The following is a 19,397-nucleotide window of genomic DNA, read 5'->3' as shown; positions in this document are numbered from 1 at the left end:
TCCTCAACCACAAAAGCTATTTTGACAATCTATACATCATATGAAAGGGCATTACGTACAAAAATGGGTATGTTGGTGACCATGTAGGCCAAAGCGATTGCTTGCTTTGATTGGTACTTTTTTTATTGTGACTAGTAAAGTGAACACACTTGTGAAACAACCCCTTTCACACGTCCGAACACCTATAGTTTGTTTTTTTTAATTTCTAGTTTTAATAAGTGTTTATGTGTTTAGTTTGGTTAATGATTTTCAATGGATTTTTGTTTTTTAACAAAGCCTGATTTGCCGAAAGGCACCGGCCGTGATGGGGACTAATTGTCCGACAGCTCCATGCTAGTTCTGAGCGTGATTTGCTATGGTGTGCACACACCAAAGATCATTTGTTGCACACTCCTTTCAGTGTTATTTTTTTCATCCAGTGCTATATCATAGGCCTAACCTTGCCCCAATAATATTTGTTATGTTATTACTGATAACTGTATAACACAATCAAGCTTTTAAGGGGACTATGGTGGGACAAAACTTTTACATAAAAATGAGGCCTACCATGCAGTGTGAAAATCTGACGTTTTCAAGTGGGTGCCGAGTTTGTATTTGTACATGTGCCGAGTTTGGGTTTAGGTGTCGAGGTTGTAGGTGCTGTGTTTGCAAGTGCCAAAGTGACCGGTACCCATTAGAACAGTGCGATCATAGAGTTATTTATAAGAACTAGAGGGCACACTGGTCATGCGTCTTGCACAAACGCGACGGGACCGCAAGGAGAAACGCGCGCCATTCTGTACGCGCGTTGGATATGAAGTACACTTTCGAGTTTGTGTTTATTGAATGCTTTTCGCGATGCTGTTACGCCACTTACAAAATGGCCGCACGAACACACGCTGTACGATGCCTGTTTTGTCAACTTAGAAAAATTGCCGCCTGCGCGCATGCCTGGTCGCGTATATAAGCCAGTGCGCCCTCTAGTTCTTATATATAACTCTATGAGCGCAATAGAACAAGGTTTGATATGTAACACTACTTGAAAACCAACCACTTGTGCATGTAGACACGACAGTAGACTACATGATTCAGTGCAGTTTTTTTGGTGATTTGATCCATAAAATAGATGTCGTTGTAAAATATATTTGTAAGCCAGGAAGTTGGTGCATCACCTCATGTCACAATTTTAACAGCAGCACTGGAAGAATTCAGAATTAACGTAAATAAATTAGGGAATCAATGTGTGGTGAAGAGGCTTTCAACTAGTGGTTTAATCCCAACGAGGCCTGGTTCTTGATAATTTTACCAAGACGAAGTCGAGGTAAATTATAAAGAACCAGGTCTCGGCGGGTTTAAACCACTAGTTGAAAACCGATTCAACACACTTTGATTCCCATTCATAAATACTATTTCGGTCAAACACATCATCACTTTTTGGTCAAAAAGTGAAATAAATGCAAAAATTGTATTTGTTAAATGATTTCTTTCAACACAACACCCCTCCAGCTATGAAATGGTACAGCCTTCCATCGCCCTCGGGTAAACAACTCCTTATAAGGGAATGCTGTGCACGTCGCGCGTATCGCCGGATGTGGCACAACTGTTTCAGCCGTTGCTCTCGACCAATAGGAATGAAGAAACTGTCTTATAAGAACAGGCATGACAGGAGCAAGGTCGCGTGTCACGCCCATGAATTAACACTTTTTATCGGTCATAAACAAAGGTTTATAAACACCCACAGAACGCGCTCTCCACCAATAGAAATAGCGAAACTGTCTGAGGTATTTATGAATTATGATTTATTCAAAGCTACTCCTCACACAGTAACAGATACATTTTAAAAAACTGCCATTTTGCCACACGTATGCCTTGAGGTTTTGAGGCAATAACTACTCAAAAAACAACATTGACCCATTGAGTGGAAAATGTCTTCTCGCGACGTTCATGAAACGTTTCATACCATTTTTTGACCACAAAGATTCTCTGTTCTGCCGTTAGCTGAACCATTGGGACAACCTGAGGTTTACACATTGTCTGAAGACCAGAACCACAACTTCAAGACAGTGGTGCTCCCTGATGCATGACCATGGAATGTAACCCAAGGTATCATTGAAAAGCCCAAGGCTTCGGCTTTTAGAAGATTCCATGCTTTCTGCTGGTAAACATATAGTCTGGCCATAAAAAACATACAGTAGGATTACCTTTTTTTTTTGAGACACCCTGTATAGAAGGTACTTGATTCTGTCATTCAGTAAGTCCATGAATGATTTACCGAGTGCATTATGTAAGTTTTGCTTGAGGAAGAAAGATATACAGTTTAACCAAAGCTTTTGTATTATGAAGGTGGAACTCAACGATTGTCACGCTTAATAAATCCTGCCATTGCAAAGGAGCTTATGTTTACTGCCCGTGTATTTGATGGATGTGAAGCTGCTCGACTGGGTATTGTGAATAGAGCAGTGGAACAGAATGACGGAGGAGATGCAGCTTACCAGGCAGCCTTGCAATTGGCTCAAGAAATTCTACCACAAGGTCCTATAGCTGTCAAGATGGTAAAGAAAGCAGTTAATAAGGGTATACAGGTAAGAATTTTGTGCCATGTATTATTGAATATTGTCAAAACAATATAATTTGTTCCCATTGGAAAAAAAATCATAGCTTTTTACACAATACAAACATTGGGCAAAAAACTTGTGTTCACAAATTTTCACATAAGGCACTGGACACTTTTAGTAATTACTCAAAATAAATGTTAGCATACATGTTAGCAATTGAGGGCTGTCGATAGTATGAAACATTGTGAGAAACGCTCCCTCTGAAGTAACCAAATTTGCAAGAAAGAAGTAATTTCTCACTAAAATATCTGAATCAACTTCAGAACTTATGGTTGAACGAAATCCTGCCTTCGACGTTTTCCTGAAAAGTCTATTCCTGATTAGGCAATGCCATTGTTTCATCCACAAATAGGCCAATTGTAGTAAATGTATGCATTTTCGCCCACGTTAAGCTTGATCGTTCCCAAGAACGTGTGTGTTTGTTAAATGTTGATAATGAACGGAGTGCAATCAGAGTTTGTTATGATGAGGTGATGGAGTTGTTGCGTGAGATATAGAGTATGGAGCAGCTGGTAGTAGGTTTTCTCCACCATGTCTGCTTTGAATCCCTTTCTCTAAAAACACATTCCTTGGAAGGGAACAGTTTCTCAAAACATGATGCATTATCAACGGCTGCAGTGCTTCTAACCAACGCATCATTTTTGGACCCATCTCCTCCTGTTAAACTTTAGAAAAAAGAAGAAAAAAGAAGTACTTTTACTTTAAAATAACATTTCTACATTACTTCAGATGAACATTTCAGCAAACATACAATCTTTTTAGAACTCTTGGATTGGTGTGGAATTTATTTTACAAAATGTATGAAAGGCCCAATAATGTACATCGAGGTTCACATATTTGTCAATATGAAACCTATGATGAAAGGCCCAATAATGTACATCGAGGTTCACATATTTGTCAATATGAAACCTATGATGAAAGGCCCAATAATGTACATCGAGGTTCACATATTTGTCAATATGAAACCTATGATGAAAGGCCCAATGATGTACATCGAGGTTCACATATTTGTCAATATGAAACCTATGATGAAAGGCCCAATAATGTACATCGAGGTTCACATATTTGTCAATATGAAACCTATGATGAAAGGCCCAATAATGTACATCGAGGTTCACATATTTGTCAATATGAAACTTATGATGAAAGGCCCAATAATGTACATCGAGGTTCACATATTTGTCAATATGAAACCTATGATGAAAGGCCCAATAATGTACATCGAGGTTCACATATTTGTAAATATGAAACCTATGATGAAACTAACATGTTAAAGTTTCATCTCAAAAGGTTGAGTATGTCGTTGCTTGCTCTGTATGCACTGGGACGGGGTCCTGTCCTGCATTTAAAAAAGACCTTCAGAATTTCCCAAATATTTCAATAATGGAGCCTTCTTTTGAGATGAAATTTCCACAGGTATATCTACAATCCTATAGAATTGAAACAGACCAACAGTTCAAAACATTAAGCATGTCCAGTTCCTTTAAAGGGAAGGAACACATTTGGTAATTACTCAAAACCAATATTAACTTAAAAACTGACTTGGTAACGAACATTGGTGAGCTGTTGATAGTATAAAACATTGTGGGAAACGAGTCCCTCTGAAGTAACGTAGTTTGTGAGAAAGAGGTAATTTCTCACTAAAATAATAAAAGACTTTTATTCCTATCTGAAAGCACACAAATTCGTCCAACAAGGGTGTTTTTTCTTTCATCAATTTCTCGCAACTTCTATGACCAATTGAGCCCAAATTTGTACAGGCTTGTTATTTTGTGGTTATGATGGGATACACCAGGTGAGAACACAGGTCTTTATATAACAATTACCAATAGTGTACCTACCCTTTAAAAGGAACTACACTTGGATGTATAATAAACCATGTAAGGCTATATCATGTGTAGTGACATGTACTTACTATGTGAAAAGTGCTACCGTTAGACTAGAGTAATGTTGCTTTGAAGGAGATAAATACCACTGTTATTGATAATGAACCTGCCTTTTATGGAATGTTATATCTTTGTTTTGGGTAGGTGGATCTTGCATCAGGGATGGCATTTGAAGAAGCTTACTACTCACAGGTAAAACACCAATCTTAAGACAGAGGTGTCTTATTTCAACTCAAGTAGAACATCATCTAGACCCATCTAAAAAATCAGTCACACTTCCAACCTTGACTTCATTTACCATATCTCAGCACACAATTAAGAACAGAACAGAACAAAAACAAAACAAACAAGAAACCCACTGAACGAAAGAAATTTGGTCCAACAGATTTTTTCTCAAAATAAATTTGTCAATAGCCAAGCAGCCAATTTCTAGATGCACCCACCCTAATGATTTTGTTTGAGAATGTCATTATTGTCCAAACACAGAGGATTTTGGTTAAGAGAATGTAGACTCGTGTATACAATGTCCAGCCAAAGTTGAGTACATTGTTGTCAGTAGGATTTGAAACTTTGGATGGTGGAAGTACAACTACAGAGGTTTGTGTTTGTAAACACCATGTGAATATCTCTTTAGAGTAGTGTTGGTTCTGAAACGAACCGATGGTTAATGACTGAATGTTTGGATCAGTGTGCTCTGATAATGAGTAGTGGACTGAGCGCATGACAGATACTCTGTTTCGCCTCTCCTTCACTTTCACATTTTGTGGTGTACTTCGAACCCATTGGTCATCATTTTGTCAACCAGGCAACATCTTGGCAACTTGAAGGAGTCTAACACACACTTGTTCATAAACATGTTCAAAAGGTTTCTTTTCAACGTTACCGTATGACGAGATCGAGCACCTGGATTTACTTGCATCATGTGTTTCTTCTTGCGCGCATATGTGGTAGCTCCAGCTGCACCAGGGTCCTTCGTTACGCCAGCAATGTTCATTCATGCAGCACGCATGAACGATTGTTGTATAATTTACACAACTTTGTGTTTTTAAGGCGGAGGTCTCGACTGTGGTCTTAAAAGGACAAGGGACCCATGCCTATTTAAGGAGAGGTATGTTTCACACGAGGTGGATTAAAGAACGTTTTGTTCTAAGGACCAAGGACCCCTGCCGTAGATTTCACAAAACTCTTCCTAACTTAAGATTAATCTTAGGACTTAGGACGAGTCCCAACCCTGCACTGTAGCATGCAGACCTTAAGATTAATCCTAAGTTACGAAGAGTTACTCGTCCTAACTCGAGATTAGACGAGTCCTAACTCTTTGTGAAATCGACGGCTGCTTATTTTCCTTTTGTGAAAAGGGCTTTATTGTAAAAAACCATCATGGTTAGTGTTGGCCCATGACTATAGTGCTTGATATTGGTCAGTGTTCTACGCGCAGTCGCTAAAGCGCGCCCTCCACGGTATGATTTAGTTTACTGGCGAGCTTGAAATCTAGACTATACTGGCAAGCTACTATAGTCTTGGATATCTTGCAGCACTGCGTGCACTCTGAGCGTTGCCATATTATGTAAATAAGGCCGTTATCAAGGTTCCCGATAGTGGGTCTTTCCCAGTCCCGTTAATATCCCGTGTCGTTTATTTTGTTCCCGTTCAGTTTATTATTTTCCTGTCCTGTATCGTTTTCAAGTCCCTTTTCTTTTCTCCCCCTCACCATTTTTTTCCTCCCAACTCCCTGTCCCACCGTGTGCCCCTTCCCTATCCATTCCCATATCTAACCCAGGCCTCCGTGGCATTTGGCATTGTTCTTTTCTTGCCACTGTTTGCCCATAACTCATATTTTCCAGTTTCCCGCGGGTCCTGTTTGTGGTTCTTTCCCGTTTCATGGGCTTGATCCCTCCCCCATTCAGTTTAATATTTTCCTGTCCCATGTCCCATTTAATGATAGTCCCTTTTAATTTTGTTCAATCTCTACCCTAGCCCTGTTCATTTTCCCCGTCATTTCTTTTGTTGCCGTACCTCTGTCCCCCGTCCCACAGACGTAACACTTTGTACCCATACCTCCTATCCCCGTCCCAAATCTAACTCGTGCCTCCTTCCCGACATCCCGCACGTGAATTGTTCTGTGCACTTTTTGCCGTCCCATAACTTTCCTCCTTCCCCGCAGGTCCCGCCAGTCAGGTGGTTCTCAGTTAGTGTATTTTTCTCTGTCCAGTTTAATTTTTCCCTGTCCAATGTCATCATTAATCCCTTTTTCTTTTTCCCCTTTCCGCATTATTTTGGACTATGGAGGAAGAAAATTCTTGCATCTTCGTTATGTGACCCCTCTGACTGTATTAAAGATTGACGTGACACGGCTGTTCAGTTGTTAGCTTTCCAGTATTTTATTTACACTCATGAATCTGTTGACGAAGATAAATACGATGTGATGAGATCTTCGTCTAAGGATCTCAGGATCTTATGAACTTTTACAGTTCTCCCTGCGGTTCACGCCATAATTCTAGGCGTCGTCTGCCATCTTGGAAATCAAAGAAAAATATAAACTAATCGTAAGCTGGATCCAAAACAGAGCTTACTTAAAAAAAGCACTATAGATATATTTACAATAAAGGGACTGACTTGTCCCGATGTAATTTACAAAACGAATACATAACTTGTCTTAAGGCATGAACATGACCTAGGGGTAACTCCTCGTTTGACTCCATAATACATGGCAAACGAGTCAATAAATCAAAGATTTCAACCGTAAATATATACAACTTAGACTATGACGGTAAACGGAACATAAAGAATGATTTAGTTAAACAATATAAATGCAGAAGGTAAGCATTAAACAATATAAAAACATAATTACCTGTTGACGAAGATAAATACGATGTGATGAGATCTTCGTCTAAGGATCTTATGAACTGAAAGCCCGCGAAATTTTTATCGCTGGAGGGCGCTATTTGGAGGTATTACGTAATAGAGAGTGAAGTTAAATAAAAAATAGACTGTGGGCAAATGTAATAGTTCATGACCGTCACATTGCTCTCCCTTTTGAATAAATGTCGTCCACGACATTTTGTCATTAAACCAAAGTATTTACAAAAAAATAATACGCTACTGTTACTTATCTACTTCCTCGTGACTCAACTGTAACTTAGAAACTAATTAACCGTTAATTAATAAACTAAACTACTACCAAGCTATATCCAAAACTATTTTCATCATGGGATAAACATGTACTTGTAGAAATAAAAAAAAAAAACATGGGGGGGTAATAAAAATAGCAAAATGCTTCAGCTATGTTCCTGTAGGAAAAATCTCACGCTGGCCATTTTTCTTCTTGCATTCATTTGAGGACTCTTCCATTTTGCCAACAATTTCTTTCCAGCTAGTAGTTTTGACTGGAGCTGTTCTACTTCGTCTTCGTCTCTTATTCTATGTGACTTCGTCTGCCCAAGATAATCATACATCAGCCTTTAGACTGGTTTGCGTATTCTTCTTGAGCGACTAAGACGTAGGTCGGGTTCATCTGTTGATGCGTCCGTGACGCCAGTAGATTTCTCTGTGTCTGGACTAGAAGTAGACTTCCCTGTTTCTGTACCAGAAGTAGACTTCTCCGTTTCTGGACTACTAGTAGATTTCTCCGTTTCTGGACCTGGCTGATCAAGTGATGCCACCAATTGTATTTGTTCTCTGGAGGACTCTGAAGAAGATGTTGAGGTGTTGTCTGTGGTTGGTGTTGAACTTGACTCAGGTAGAAGAGAGAAACTTGACGATTCACTTACGTCAACTGACGTTTTACTTACGTCGTCAACTGGCTGTATTTGTGGGTGGTTTTCGGGCCGATTGATGTTTTGTGTGATGTTCGGCTGCACCATGACAGGGATAAATGCAATATCAACCTTTTCGTCACTTGAAGTTTGTTCCTCTGTAGTTTGCCAGTCTTCGTTTGGACTTACGAGATTTTCTACTTCTACTGTGTCACCATTTTTTGAAGGAGATTTTTCAGCGACGGTGTCATCTGCTTCTGAAGAAGATTTGTCTGCGACGGTTTGATCGTCGGAAGGAGATTTGTCTTCAACTGTGTCATCTTTTGAAGGAGATTTGGCTTCAACTGTATCATCTGTTGAAGGAGACTGCATATCTACTGGAAGGAACCTGCTTGAGGTGAGAAGGTTACGTTGTAGTGTTCTTTCTTTACCATCGTTCAGTGAGCAGACTACATATACTGGCAGATTTGGCTGTTTTGAGACCACTACGTATGGGTTGGGCTCCCATCTATCTGCTAACTTCTGAGTTCCTACTATGTGTTTGTGCTGTACAAGCACGCGGTCGCCTGGATGGAGAGTTGCCTCTTGTGTGTTTCTGTCGTAGAGACGTTTTTGTTTGGACTTGGCTTTCTCGGTGAGCTCATTTGCGATTTTGTAAGCGGATTGAAGGTTGTCTCTTAGCTTGGTTACAAAATCATCATAGACCGGGGGGTCTTCGTTATCGCTTGGGGTGGTGAACGCAGTTTTAGCCTTATCACACTCTTCAACTTCCACCTGCCAGTACCCTGGCGTCAAGTCCAGTGTCGTGAAGAAAGTTGCACTGCCTAGTGCATCCAATGCTTCTTCTATTCTCGGAAGAGGAAATGCGTCACGCACAGTCCTGTTGTTTAACTGTCTATAGTCAATGCATATTCGAAGAGACCCGTCTTTCTTGTGGACTATTACCATCGGAGAGGCATATGGAGAACAGCTACGACTGATGGCTCCTGACTCTTCCATACCTTTAAGATGTTCTCTTACGGCTTGGTACTGTGTTGGTGGTATACGATGGTGAGGAAGACGGAATGGATGGGTGTCTATCAGGGGTATGGTGTGCATGATTGTGGAAGTGCACCCATTATCCAGTTTGTGAAGAAGAGCTGCTAGTTGTTCTCTCTGTGTGTCATTATCAAGCTTGGCATAGGATGAGTCCAAAGATGGGATGTTAGCAAAATCTTCAGATGCTGTGACATTTCTGCTTCTGCCTACTGTTGGTTGTTGGAGTTTTGTTGGATGGAGACTAGTATGAAGGAGATCATTAGTTGGATGATGACGAGTGTGAAGGAGACCATTAGTTGGATGGAGATTTGTTGGATGGAGACTAGCTGCAATTTCTGCCATGCCTCGTCTGTCCTGTGAATGCTCCAGTGGTTGCATGGGAAGAGATTCGTTGTCCACATGGATGATGGAGGAAACTTGTGCAAGCTTACAATTACGTCTAATTGTGATAGGCTTGGCGGTAATATTGCAAAGACGTACAGGAATCCTCCGGTTTCGATCAACATCTGCAACTATGTTACCAACTCGGAGATCTGACACATTCTGGGGGAATCCTTCAACTATTGCGGTGTAGGTGTGACCATTCGGATTAGGAGGTGCTTCGCAGATTACGTCAATTTCTAAATAAAGGCCAACACAAATTACCTGTCTTAAAATTGATTTCTTTATTGCCAAACACAAATTTTTCAGAACAATTTCACAGAACAGTGGTTATTAAAATGATCAGGTTTGAGAACAGGCTTTAACAAGAAATACTGTACCCCACAATTAAAGCCCGGGGACTAGTGCAATTTGCTACTCGACTAGTTTGCGACTTCAACATAGTCAAAAAAATTTAATGCCTCAAAATGGATTGTGGCGTATTAATTGCTGCAGGTGCAATATAGTAAAATTCTTGCTGAAAGGATTTAAGGATTGTGTCACTGTATGTCTAGGCCTGGGCAACTATTAAAACATTTCTCCACTTTCTGTGCTGAGAATGCCGACCACATAGTTCAGGATGTCCTGAAATCTTCTTAACACGCCGCTTCATTATACAGCGACACAATCGGTGAATCCATCTTCAAGAAGTTTACACTGGTCAGAGCACCAAGTTGTCAGTCTCTTGGCCGAACCCCCTGCTTCAACATATGCACTTAATCCAGCCCCCTCGCAAGTTGTAAAGAAATGTGCCATTAAACTTGCTCCCATCATTATTCATATCATCAATACCTTATTTACTAATGATTGTTTTCCAGGCTTGCTGAGGCACGCCAACATCACTCCACTTCTGAAAAATTCATAGCTGGACCCTGAAAACCCTGAAAACCTTAAAAAAGGTCAGACCTGTGGCTAATTTAAAGTTCCTTTCCAAACCAATTGAACGTGATGCTATACTTGAGGTGCAGAGCTACTTATCTATAAACAATCTAAATGCTACCATGCAGTCTGCATATCGACAAAACCATAGTTTGGAGACGGTGCCCTACTTTGTGTGTGTAATTATCTGCTTCTATCACAAGACAAAGGACAAGAAGCTGTTTTACTGTTACTCGATTACTCTGCTGCTTTTGATACTCTGCAGCCATGACACTCTTTTCCAGCGGGCTGGAGCACATTGAACTAGCTTCATTCATACTAATAACCAATTGCTCTCAGTCTTGTGTCATAGGAGATGATCTGCCAGTGCTCCATTGAAACAAGGAGTACCTCGGGGATGGTCAAGGGCCCTATTGTCTTCACAATGTACTCCTCATAAAGTCCTATGGTTTGTCATGCCATCTATGCAGACGACAGTTACGACACTCAAATCTACACTACTTTGTACAAGAACCATTATTTGTTTGTCATTCCTAGACAAGAATCTTGTTTACATAAAATTCAGTTGTGGTCATCAGTAAATGCTCTCAAGATCAATGAAGGGAAATTCAGTTGTGGTCATCAGTAAATGCTCTCAAGATCAATGAAGGGAAATTCAGTTGTGGTCATCAGTAAATGCTCTCAAGATCAATGAAGGGAAATTCAGTTGTGGTCATCAGTAAATGCTCTCAAGATCAACGAAGGGAAATTCAGTTGTGGTCATCAGTAAATGCTCTCAAGATCAATGAAGGGAAATTCAGTTGTGGTCATCAGTAAATGCTCTCAAGATCAATGAAGGGAAATTCAGTTGTGGTCATCAGTAAATGCTCTCAAGATCAATGAAGGGAAATTCAGTTGTGGTCATCAGTAAATGCTCTCAAGATCAATGAAGGGAAATTCAGTTGTGGTCATCAGTAAATGCTCTCAAGATCAATAAAGGGAAGACAGAGCTACATCAACTGTCATCACGGTTCAGAAATAAAATTGTATTACCTCTGATTATGTTTAATGGTGTTAACCTGAAGCCATCTCAGTGTGCTAGAAATCTTGGTGATGTATTGGATGACCATTTTACAATAACACATGTCATTTATATTTGTCGGGCTTCCTCCTATGGCATGTACAAGATAGGAAAGATCAGACCATTCTTGAATCAGAGCACAACGGAAAAATTAATACACCCCTTCATAATGAGTCAGATAGATAACTGCAATGGTCTGTTGTATGGGTTACCCAACTCTCTTGTTACTTGTTACATTGGTTATCAGTTAAACAGATAATCATTTTCAAACTCTTAGTTACCACGTACAAATGCAAACATGGTATGTAGCTCCTCAAAATCTCATAGAATGATTCCACAACTATTGCCCACTAGAAATCCTTGTTCTGGCTCACAAAATCTCCTCACTTGTTTTTCAGCCACCACCAAATAAAAGTTTATGCGCAAAGAGCTTTTCAGGTTGCATCTCCTGAACTCTGGAATTCACTCCCTAAAAACCTTTTTAAAAAACTCCTCTGTAGAACAGTTGAAGTCTAATTTGGAGACTCATCTGTTCGGTTAAGTAATTTTCATTGTATGCATTTTGTAGTTGTTTCTGTATTTTTTTGGTAAATTTTGCATTCAAGCGCCTGGTTTCACTCTTCCACTTTTCAAAAGCGCTTTGAGACTTCACTGTAATTTTGCGCTATGTAAAAACTGTTCATTCTAATTATTACTGGTCATTCACGCATTTGTTACTTCTCGTCTTGACAACGGCAATGCTCTTCTCTACAGTCTTCCTAACAACCAGATTTCCCGACTTCAACGGCTCCAAAATACTGCTGCCCGCATTGTGACACTGTCTAGAAAATCCTGTTCTATCACCCCCATTCTGAAACAACTACACTGGCTCCCTATCTCTCAACGAATCATCTTCAAGCTGATGCTCATTGTCCACAAAGCTCTTAATGGCAAGGCTCCCCACTATATTTCTGAACTGCTTCAAGTTTACACTCCATCAAGGAATCTTCGATTAAGTTCCATGCTTCTCCTCATTGAACCCAAGTCTCGACACTCATGGGGTGACAGGTCTTTTTCTTCAGCCGCGCCACGCATCTGGAACTCTCTACCACTTAATCTCCACTCTTGTCTTTGCACCGCAAAATTCAAGTCTCTTCTCAAAACTTATCTTATGTCACAGGTTTTCAATGACTAATTTTGTTGTGTCTGTTTTTCTTTGTGTTGTGTTTTGGGTTTTTGGGTTTTACTGCGCCTTGAACACCCAGCAACGTGGATACAAGTCTTATTATTGTTATTATTATTATTATTATTATTATTATTATTATTACTATTATCAAGATGATATTCACATGGTGTTACCGCAAACCTCTCTTTGAGTTACATTGTTGTCACAAATCTATACTTTCCAGTCTATTTTCCCAACTGCCAGACGAGCTGAGGGACACACCTGATCTATCAACATTCAAACACAACCTCAATACTCATCTATTCAGTTTGCTAGCTTTCTAGCATCCAGCGCTTTGAATGGTACCAATCCAGATACCGAGCGCCTTATAAATTTTATGTAATTATTATTCTTAGATCAACATCTTGCCATTTTTTTAACATACTTTTTCCAACCTTTTTTAATATTCGCTCAGTACTTTGTTTGCAAGGAGATAAAATGTATTGTTAAAGGCAGTGGACACTATTGGTAATTACTCAAAATAATAATTATCATAAAACCTTTCTTGATGACGAGTAATGGGGAGAGGTTGATAGTATTGAGAAACAGGTTGATTGTGAGAAACAGCTCCCTCTGAAGTGATGTAGTTTTCGAAAAAGAAGTAATTTTTCACGATTTTGATTTTGAGACCTCGGATTTAGAATTTGAGGTCTCAAAATCAAGCATCTGAAAGCATACAACTTCGTGTGACCATGGTTTTTTTCTTTCATTAATATCTCGCAACTTCCACGATGGAATGAGCTCAAATTTTCACAGGTTTGTTATTTTATGCATATGTTGAGATACACCAACTGTGAAGACTAGTCTTTGACAATTACCATTCGTGTCCAATGTCTTTAAGTCTCTTTTTAATTTGGTTTTCAAATTAATTGTGTGTTTTTATCATCTAAAGGTAATCCCTACCAAGGACAGAATTGAAGGGCTGACTGCATTTCGAGAAAAGAGAACGCCGAAGTACACTGGCGAATAACAAATTTGATTTTATTTATAACCAAATATTTGGTTTCTATTGGTTTATTTTTCAATGATTGTCCAATGATTGTCCAATGATTCAATTTGCAAGACGCAAGCACTAAATTTCTATGAAGTTGGAACATAATCATTTGTCTCCAGTAATTAACCACAAGGGAAACCTGACTGGTTAAGTATTTAAATAGTTTGGGTTTAAACTTTTTTTTTTTTACTGGAATAGGACGTGAACCCCTGTTGGCTCGTTTTTTCTTCTTTTTTTCTCCATAGTGATATTTCTGACAAACGACTCATTTAGCTTGATCCAGATCACAACACATTTTTTTTGCATTTATTTTAAAATGTTCTGTTAATGAGATAACAATAAGTTTTCTCCACTCTAACAAATAATGAAGCATGATCATAAATGAAGAAAATATTAAGATAAATAAACCTAAGGAACCGAACTGTTTCAAAACAGTCAGAATTGTATATTGTGAATCATTGTTTGTTTATTTGTTTGTTTCCTTTCAAACCCTTGGAATGACATATTTCTATTATTGCAGTTACAACCATGTAAAAGGTATCTTTTGGTAAAAGAGCTGTTTTTTTTGTCTTTTTAACTCCCCAACAAGCTTGCTGTAGGCACAAGATAGAATGGAAGTGCTCTTCTTACTCAGTAACGAGCAAATGAGAGCTGTTGATAGCAAAAATTGATTTTTTTTAAATGTTCTCCCTCAAATATTAAAAGATTTCAGGAAAAACATGAAACCTTTGTTAGGCACTAATAGCACCGATAGTGCAACAAGGTTTTTGTTTCTTTAAATATTTTCTTGCAACTTCGATGACCAATTGATCCCAAATTTCCCAGATTCGTTATTTTATGGCTTAAGGTTTTTGACTTGAAATAACTGTTCAGTTAGCACTTGCTTTGGGTTTAGGAGTCCTTTCTTTAATGTCATACAAAACATCCTAAATTACCCGTAATAACATAAACATCATTCTCTTATAATAATAAGTTTAAGTGTTTACTTTAAAAGACGCTGATGAAATAACTAAACTTATTTATTGTTTTAACTGTACAGTTATCTAGACTCAAATGTACGTTCAGTAAATTTGTACATGAAAACCTTTACTATTGTCGATTAATGCTTCTTACTTGTCCATAATCTTTAAAACACAAATTAACTTCTTGAATACTTGCATGTACTGTTTTAGTTTAGTGATTTGATATGTTCGTATGATTGACCACATTACAATATTTTAATATTTCCCAGATATAAAATACCATTTATGCAAAGCTTCTACTTTGTGAGCCAGCATAGAGCAATTTTTGTGGGGCAATCCGCCACAAGTCAGCCCACGCTGAGTGGGTCGTCTCCCCCGCAAAAACGCCTCGGTGCCACTCTAAGCCTCATGATTAGCACTAATACTTTTGAAAACTTGATTACAATCTGTTTTATTATTTGAATGCGTCGGAACGCCACCTTCCCAATTCCAAAAATGATTGACCTTGTTCTTGCATATTGTACAACGTATGTACGTAACTAACAGCTGAAATAAACGTTGAAATAGTACTTGATGCATACTTTGCCTCATATAAAATGTGTTACCAACAGTGCCCTTACGATTGAAAGCAAATGTAATGCTTTGTTAAATCCATATTGCTGTAGAAACTTAATTAGTACCCTAATTGCCCTTTGGGTGCCATTGAGTTAGTTAAAAGACTTAGCAGCCCCGGAACCAATTCTCTGGTAGCATTTCGGGAGGAAGCGTTATTGGTTGTTTCTCCGCCCATGGTGCTAACTTTTTGAATGACTCTACCTGCAGTCGGGATAGTTTGTCAGCTAAAACGTTTTCTACCCCCGGTATGTGGGCTGCTTTAATCTGAAAGTTGCCTATCATTGATTTAACGACTAATGTACGAACTAGCACCATTATTTTAATGTCTTTAGACGTTTTGGAATTCAAGGTGCTGACTAGGGCTTTGTTATCTGTGTGTATTGTGATGCTTTGGTTGGCAAAACAACCCCATACATGAAACGCAGCAACTATTGGATACAATTCTTCCAAAGTAATAACTACTATAGTCCATTCTTCGGGCAACTTTCCAAAGAACCAATTCTTTTTGCAAGTCGCGTCGTACCCTAGTGAGCCTGAAAGCTTCAAAAATGGCCCAACTTGCACGACACCCCATTGGTAAGGTTATATTGTAAAAAAATGCCCTTCCCATTTGAAACCAAGCAGATTATGATCTTCTATGAGCTTGACCAATTCGAGGAGTGGGCTGAACTGAACCATATGAAATTAAACAATGACAAATGCTCAAAAATGAAAGTGTCATTTCTGAGACGACCAATTCTTAGTCCACCTCTCACACTTTGTAATATACCATTAAACGCTGTCAATGTAACCAAAATCTTGGGGCTCAATATCAATGCTGACCTTAAGCGGGGAACCCAAGTTGCAGAGATACGGAAGAAGGCTAATGGGAGACTCTTCTTGCTCAAAACACTGAGACGTTTCAACCTACCACGTGCAGACCTAGTAACTATTTTTACTGGCTTTGTGAGACGTCTAGCTGAATATGCTGCGCCTGTTTGCCATTCAGGAATAACTGCAGCTCATATGCTGCGCCTGTTTGCCATTCAGGAATAACTGCAGCTCAAAATATAGCTGTAAAAATATCCAAAAGAGGGCCTGTAAAATTATCATGGGCAAAGATTACACTCCATATGAAGAGGTGCTTGCAATCCTCAACCTTGAAACCCTTGAGGACGAAGGAAGCAGCTGTGCCTGAGCTTCTTCAAATCCTTGCTTTCCTCTGAGCAATTCTGCAACTGGGTCCCACCACTTAGGAAAAATATTCACCACAGGAACTTGAGAAAAACTCAGATGAAATCTCACTACCAGTTTGCAAAACCAAACGGTACCAAAATAGCCCGATTATGTATATGACCAGTTTGTGGAACAAAAACCAATTTTTGAGCAATAATAATATTGTTCTATATTTTTACCACATCTAGCCATTATGATCACTGTTTAATGTTGTAAATACAATTACAATCAATGGCCTGCTTTTATCTGATTGATGTTCAGATTTTAGTTGGTCTTTTGCTTGTTTTTCTTGATTATAACATTTTCAATTCTTGTCTGTTGTTTTGTTGTATTGTCACACCATTTTTGAATAAAAGTAACCAATTTCAATGTGTTTTTTTTACCACCAATTTGCCTTCTTTTTAGTTTCAAATTTTAAATTTATGTAAAATTGTTGTAATTCAGCCTTTGTGCTGCAAGGACAGTTTTTTAATAAACCATTTTATCTATCTATCTATCTACCTATCTATCAATCTATCCATCTCCCGGATGGACTTGTAGTATTTTGAATGCTGACTGAATGTCAACTTTTGCTAGTACGCAACCCGGACCTAGTTTGTTTATGATGGAAACTGCACTGTCAGTTGTAGCGTATTCAATTTACTATTGCATAGTAACTTGGTATCCCATGGTTTACTGACTCATTTGCTGGATGTGATAAATGATGAATGTTTTTTGGGAACCAGACCAATTTGGCTTACGCAAACATTTCAGAGTGGCATTTCCTGAAATGGACCAGCAATTCTGTTATTTTGTTTTTCGAGTACGAGTTTTTGAGATACAACTTGTGGATTTCCAAGAGCTGGTTCCTGGTGTTTGACTGGACTTGCAACGCACAGTGGCTCACTGGATGGTTACCCATGCATTTTGTGCATTTGTGTTTGAACCCACAAAAACCTCTGCATGGTAAACCACGACAGAAACGGAAACAATACCCCACTGGAAACTGCTCAGACTCGCCAAATGTTTGAGCTGGTGGCTTATTTGTTAGATTTTAGGAACAATTCGGTATGAAAGTGATCCTAGGGGAGTTCTGTCCTTTGCCTCTGTTTTCTAAAATTCACATTGTACAAGTTAAATTTTGCGCCTTAAGCGGCAATTTGATGTACTACTTCCCCAAATTGCAGTAGTTTATCATTCTCGCCCGGAAACTCCTTTGTGAAAACTGCTGAGAAAATGGAGAATGCCGAAATCCACTCATTGATGTTTTTGTGAAGTTTTTTATTTGTTGGAACTACACACAATGTATTATCCCAGTTTCAGTCTTCTGTAACATAATTTTGTTCTGACTTGCGTTGGTAGGGTCTAGTAAACTTGCAAATTCAACATACTCATTACCCCAAATCTTATTACGTGTATATTGGTTAACTGCAAAATCAAGTGATAATGGTGCAGAAAAGGGGGTGAGCCGTCCAATACTATCTAACTCTGAGCTGTTCGAAAACAGCTCGCCGACTCCAACACCCAGAGAAACGCCAGGAGTCGGCCCATGTCCCACCCCCATCGCTCCCGAGGTGCCGGCGGGTTACTAGGCTGTTCTTGTGTAATGTTTGGTGGTATTGTTGTTCGAGTTCCTCCGCTCAGATTCTGTGTTGTTGCTGATGGTGAAGCTGATGTAATAGGGAGTGAGCCTACTGCTGTTACCGATTCTTGAATACGTTGCGGCAGCACCCGATCTAGTTCTGTTCTTACAGCCTGATGTGGTCTGTTATTGCAGAGACAACTGACAACTGTTACCATTTTCTGGAGCTCAGTGGGATCAATGCTTAGCACAGTGTTAGTCTGCTCGTTCTGGGGTATCGGTGTGGAGGTAGGTATTGGGATCTCTGTATGCCGTGCTTCATCATCATTGGTGTGTACTTCTTGGGAAGGCTCGCTGCTTTTCTCTTGCGTGCGAGCTTTTTTCCTTTTGAATACCGAAGTGGAGCAGGTGCCTCCCGCTTTGAGGTAGTCTTTCTACGGGGCATTCTGCAATATAAAATACTCTCGACAGCAGTTACTGTATTCTATGAGTTTCATAATTGTTAAAAACAAAGCACCTAGTTGATAGTGTTAAAATGTATACCACTGGGCAGGTCATTATGGCAACCAAAAATATTTTACCTAAACTGCTAATATAATATGACCAACTTTAGGACTCCTTGGCCAGCCTTGTAAACAAGGTCGACATTTTTTTGGACAGTTTTGTGAAAACTTTGGCAGGTAGACCAAAAACAAAAACAAGCTAAACAATATAATAAATATGGACACGAACTATGCCGTGCGATAAGGCCAACTTCCGCACAGTAAGTTAGGCTTTGCCTAACGAAAAAAATGGCAAAAATTAACAAGCTGGCTTATGAAAAGCAAATACCATTATTGAGTTTATGGCCAGCAACTTGTTGAAAAATACCATGATTGATGATAAAAACAAAATGCTCCATATGGAGTAAAACAAGATTGGAAAACAGTTTAGCGCGACAGTGACCTGGAACCGATTTGGAGGGCTCCCCGCTCTCAGCTTTGGTTCTATATAGTTAGTGTTCCAAAACAACCTTGGCAAAACGAAAACCACAAATTGGGTTTGTTTTAGACGTAATTTTTACAATTATAAGAACCTTGCTGTAGCAGTAATAGGACGCTGAAGTGCCAACTGTTCCAAAATGCTACCTGCCTGTGACTGAATATGACCCGACTTATACGGGTGAAAGATTTAATAACCCGACCAAAATTGTACCTCGAATTGACTTGTATTAT

The 19,397-nt window shown here is 39.2% G+C and overlaps 1 protein-coding gene across 1 annotated transcript in view; it reads left to right on the top strand.

The window, feature by feature from the left end:
* The window catches only part of LOC117304016 (methylglutaconyl-CoA hydratase, mitochondrial-like), a 60,427-nt gene extending 43,432 nt beyond the window's left edge, over positions 1-16,995 (top strand). Inside the window, exons 6-8 of the mRNA XM_033788497.1 lie at positions 2,323-2,561; positions 4,625-4,672; positions 13,729-16,995. Of these exons, the coding sequence (XP_033644388.1) occupies positions 2,323-2,561; positions 4,625-4,672; positions 13,729-13,806 (365 nt within the window). The 3' untranslated portion in view covers positions 13,807-16,995. The remainder of the gene's footprint in view (positions 1-2,322; positions 2,562-4,624; positions 4,673-13,728) is intronic.
* Positions 16,996-19,397: the final 2,402 nt, after the last annotated feature.

This window comes from Asterias rubens, chromosome 2 (assembly GCF_902459465.1).
Source record: "Asterias rubens chromosome 2, eAstRub1.3, whole genome shotgun sequence".
Classification (NCBI taxonomy): Eukaryota; Metazoa; Echinodermata; class Asteroidea; order Forcipulatida; family Asteriidae; genus Asterias; species Asterias rubens.
This window is presented reverse-complemented; position numbering and strand designations above follow the sequence as displayed.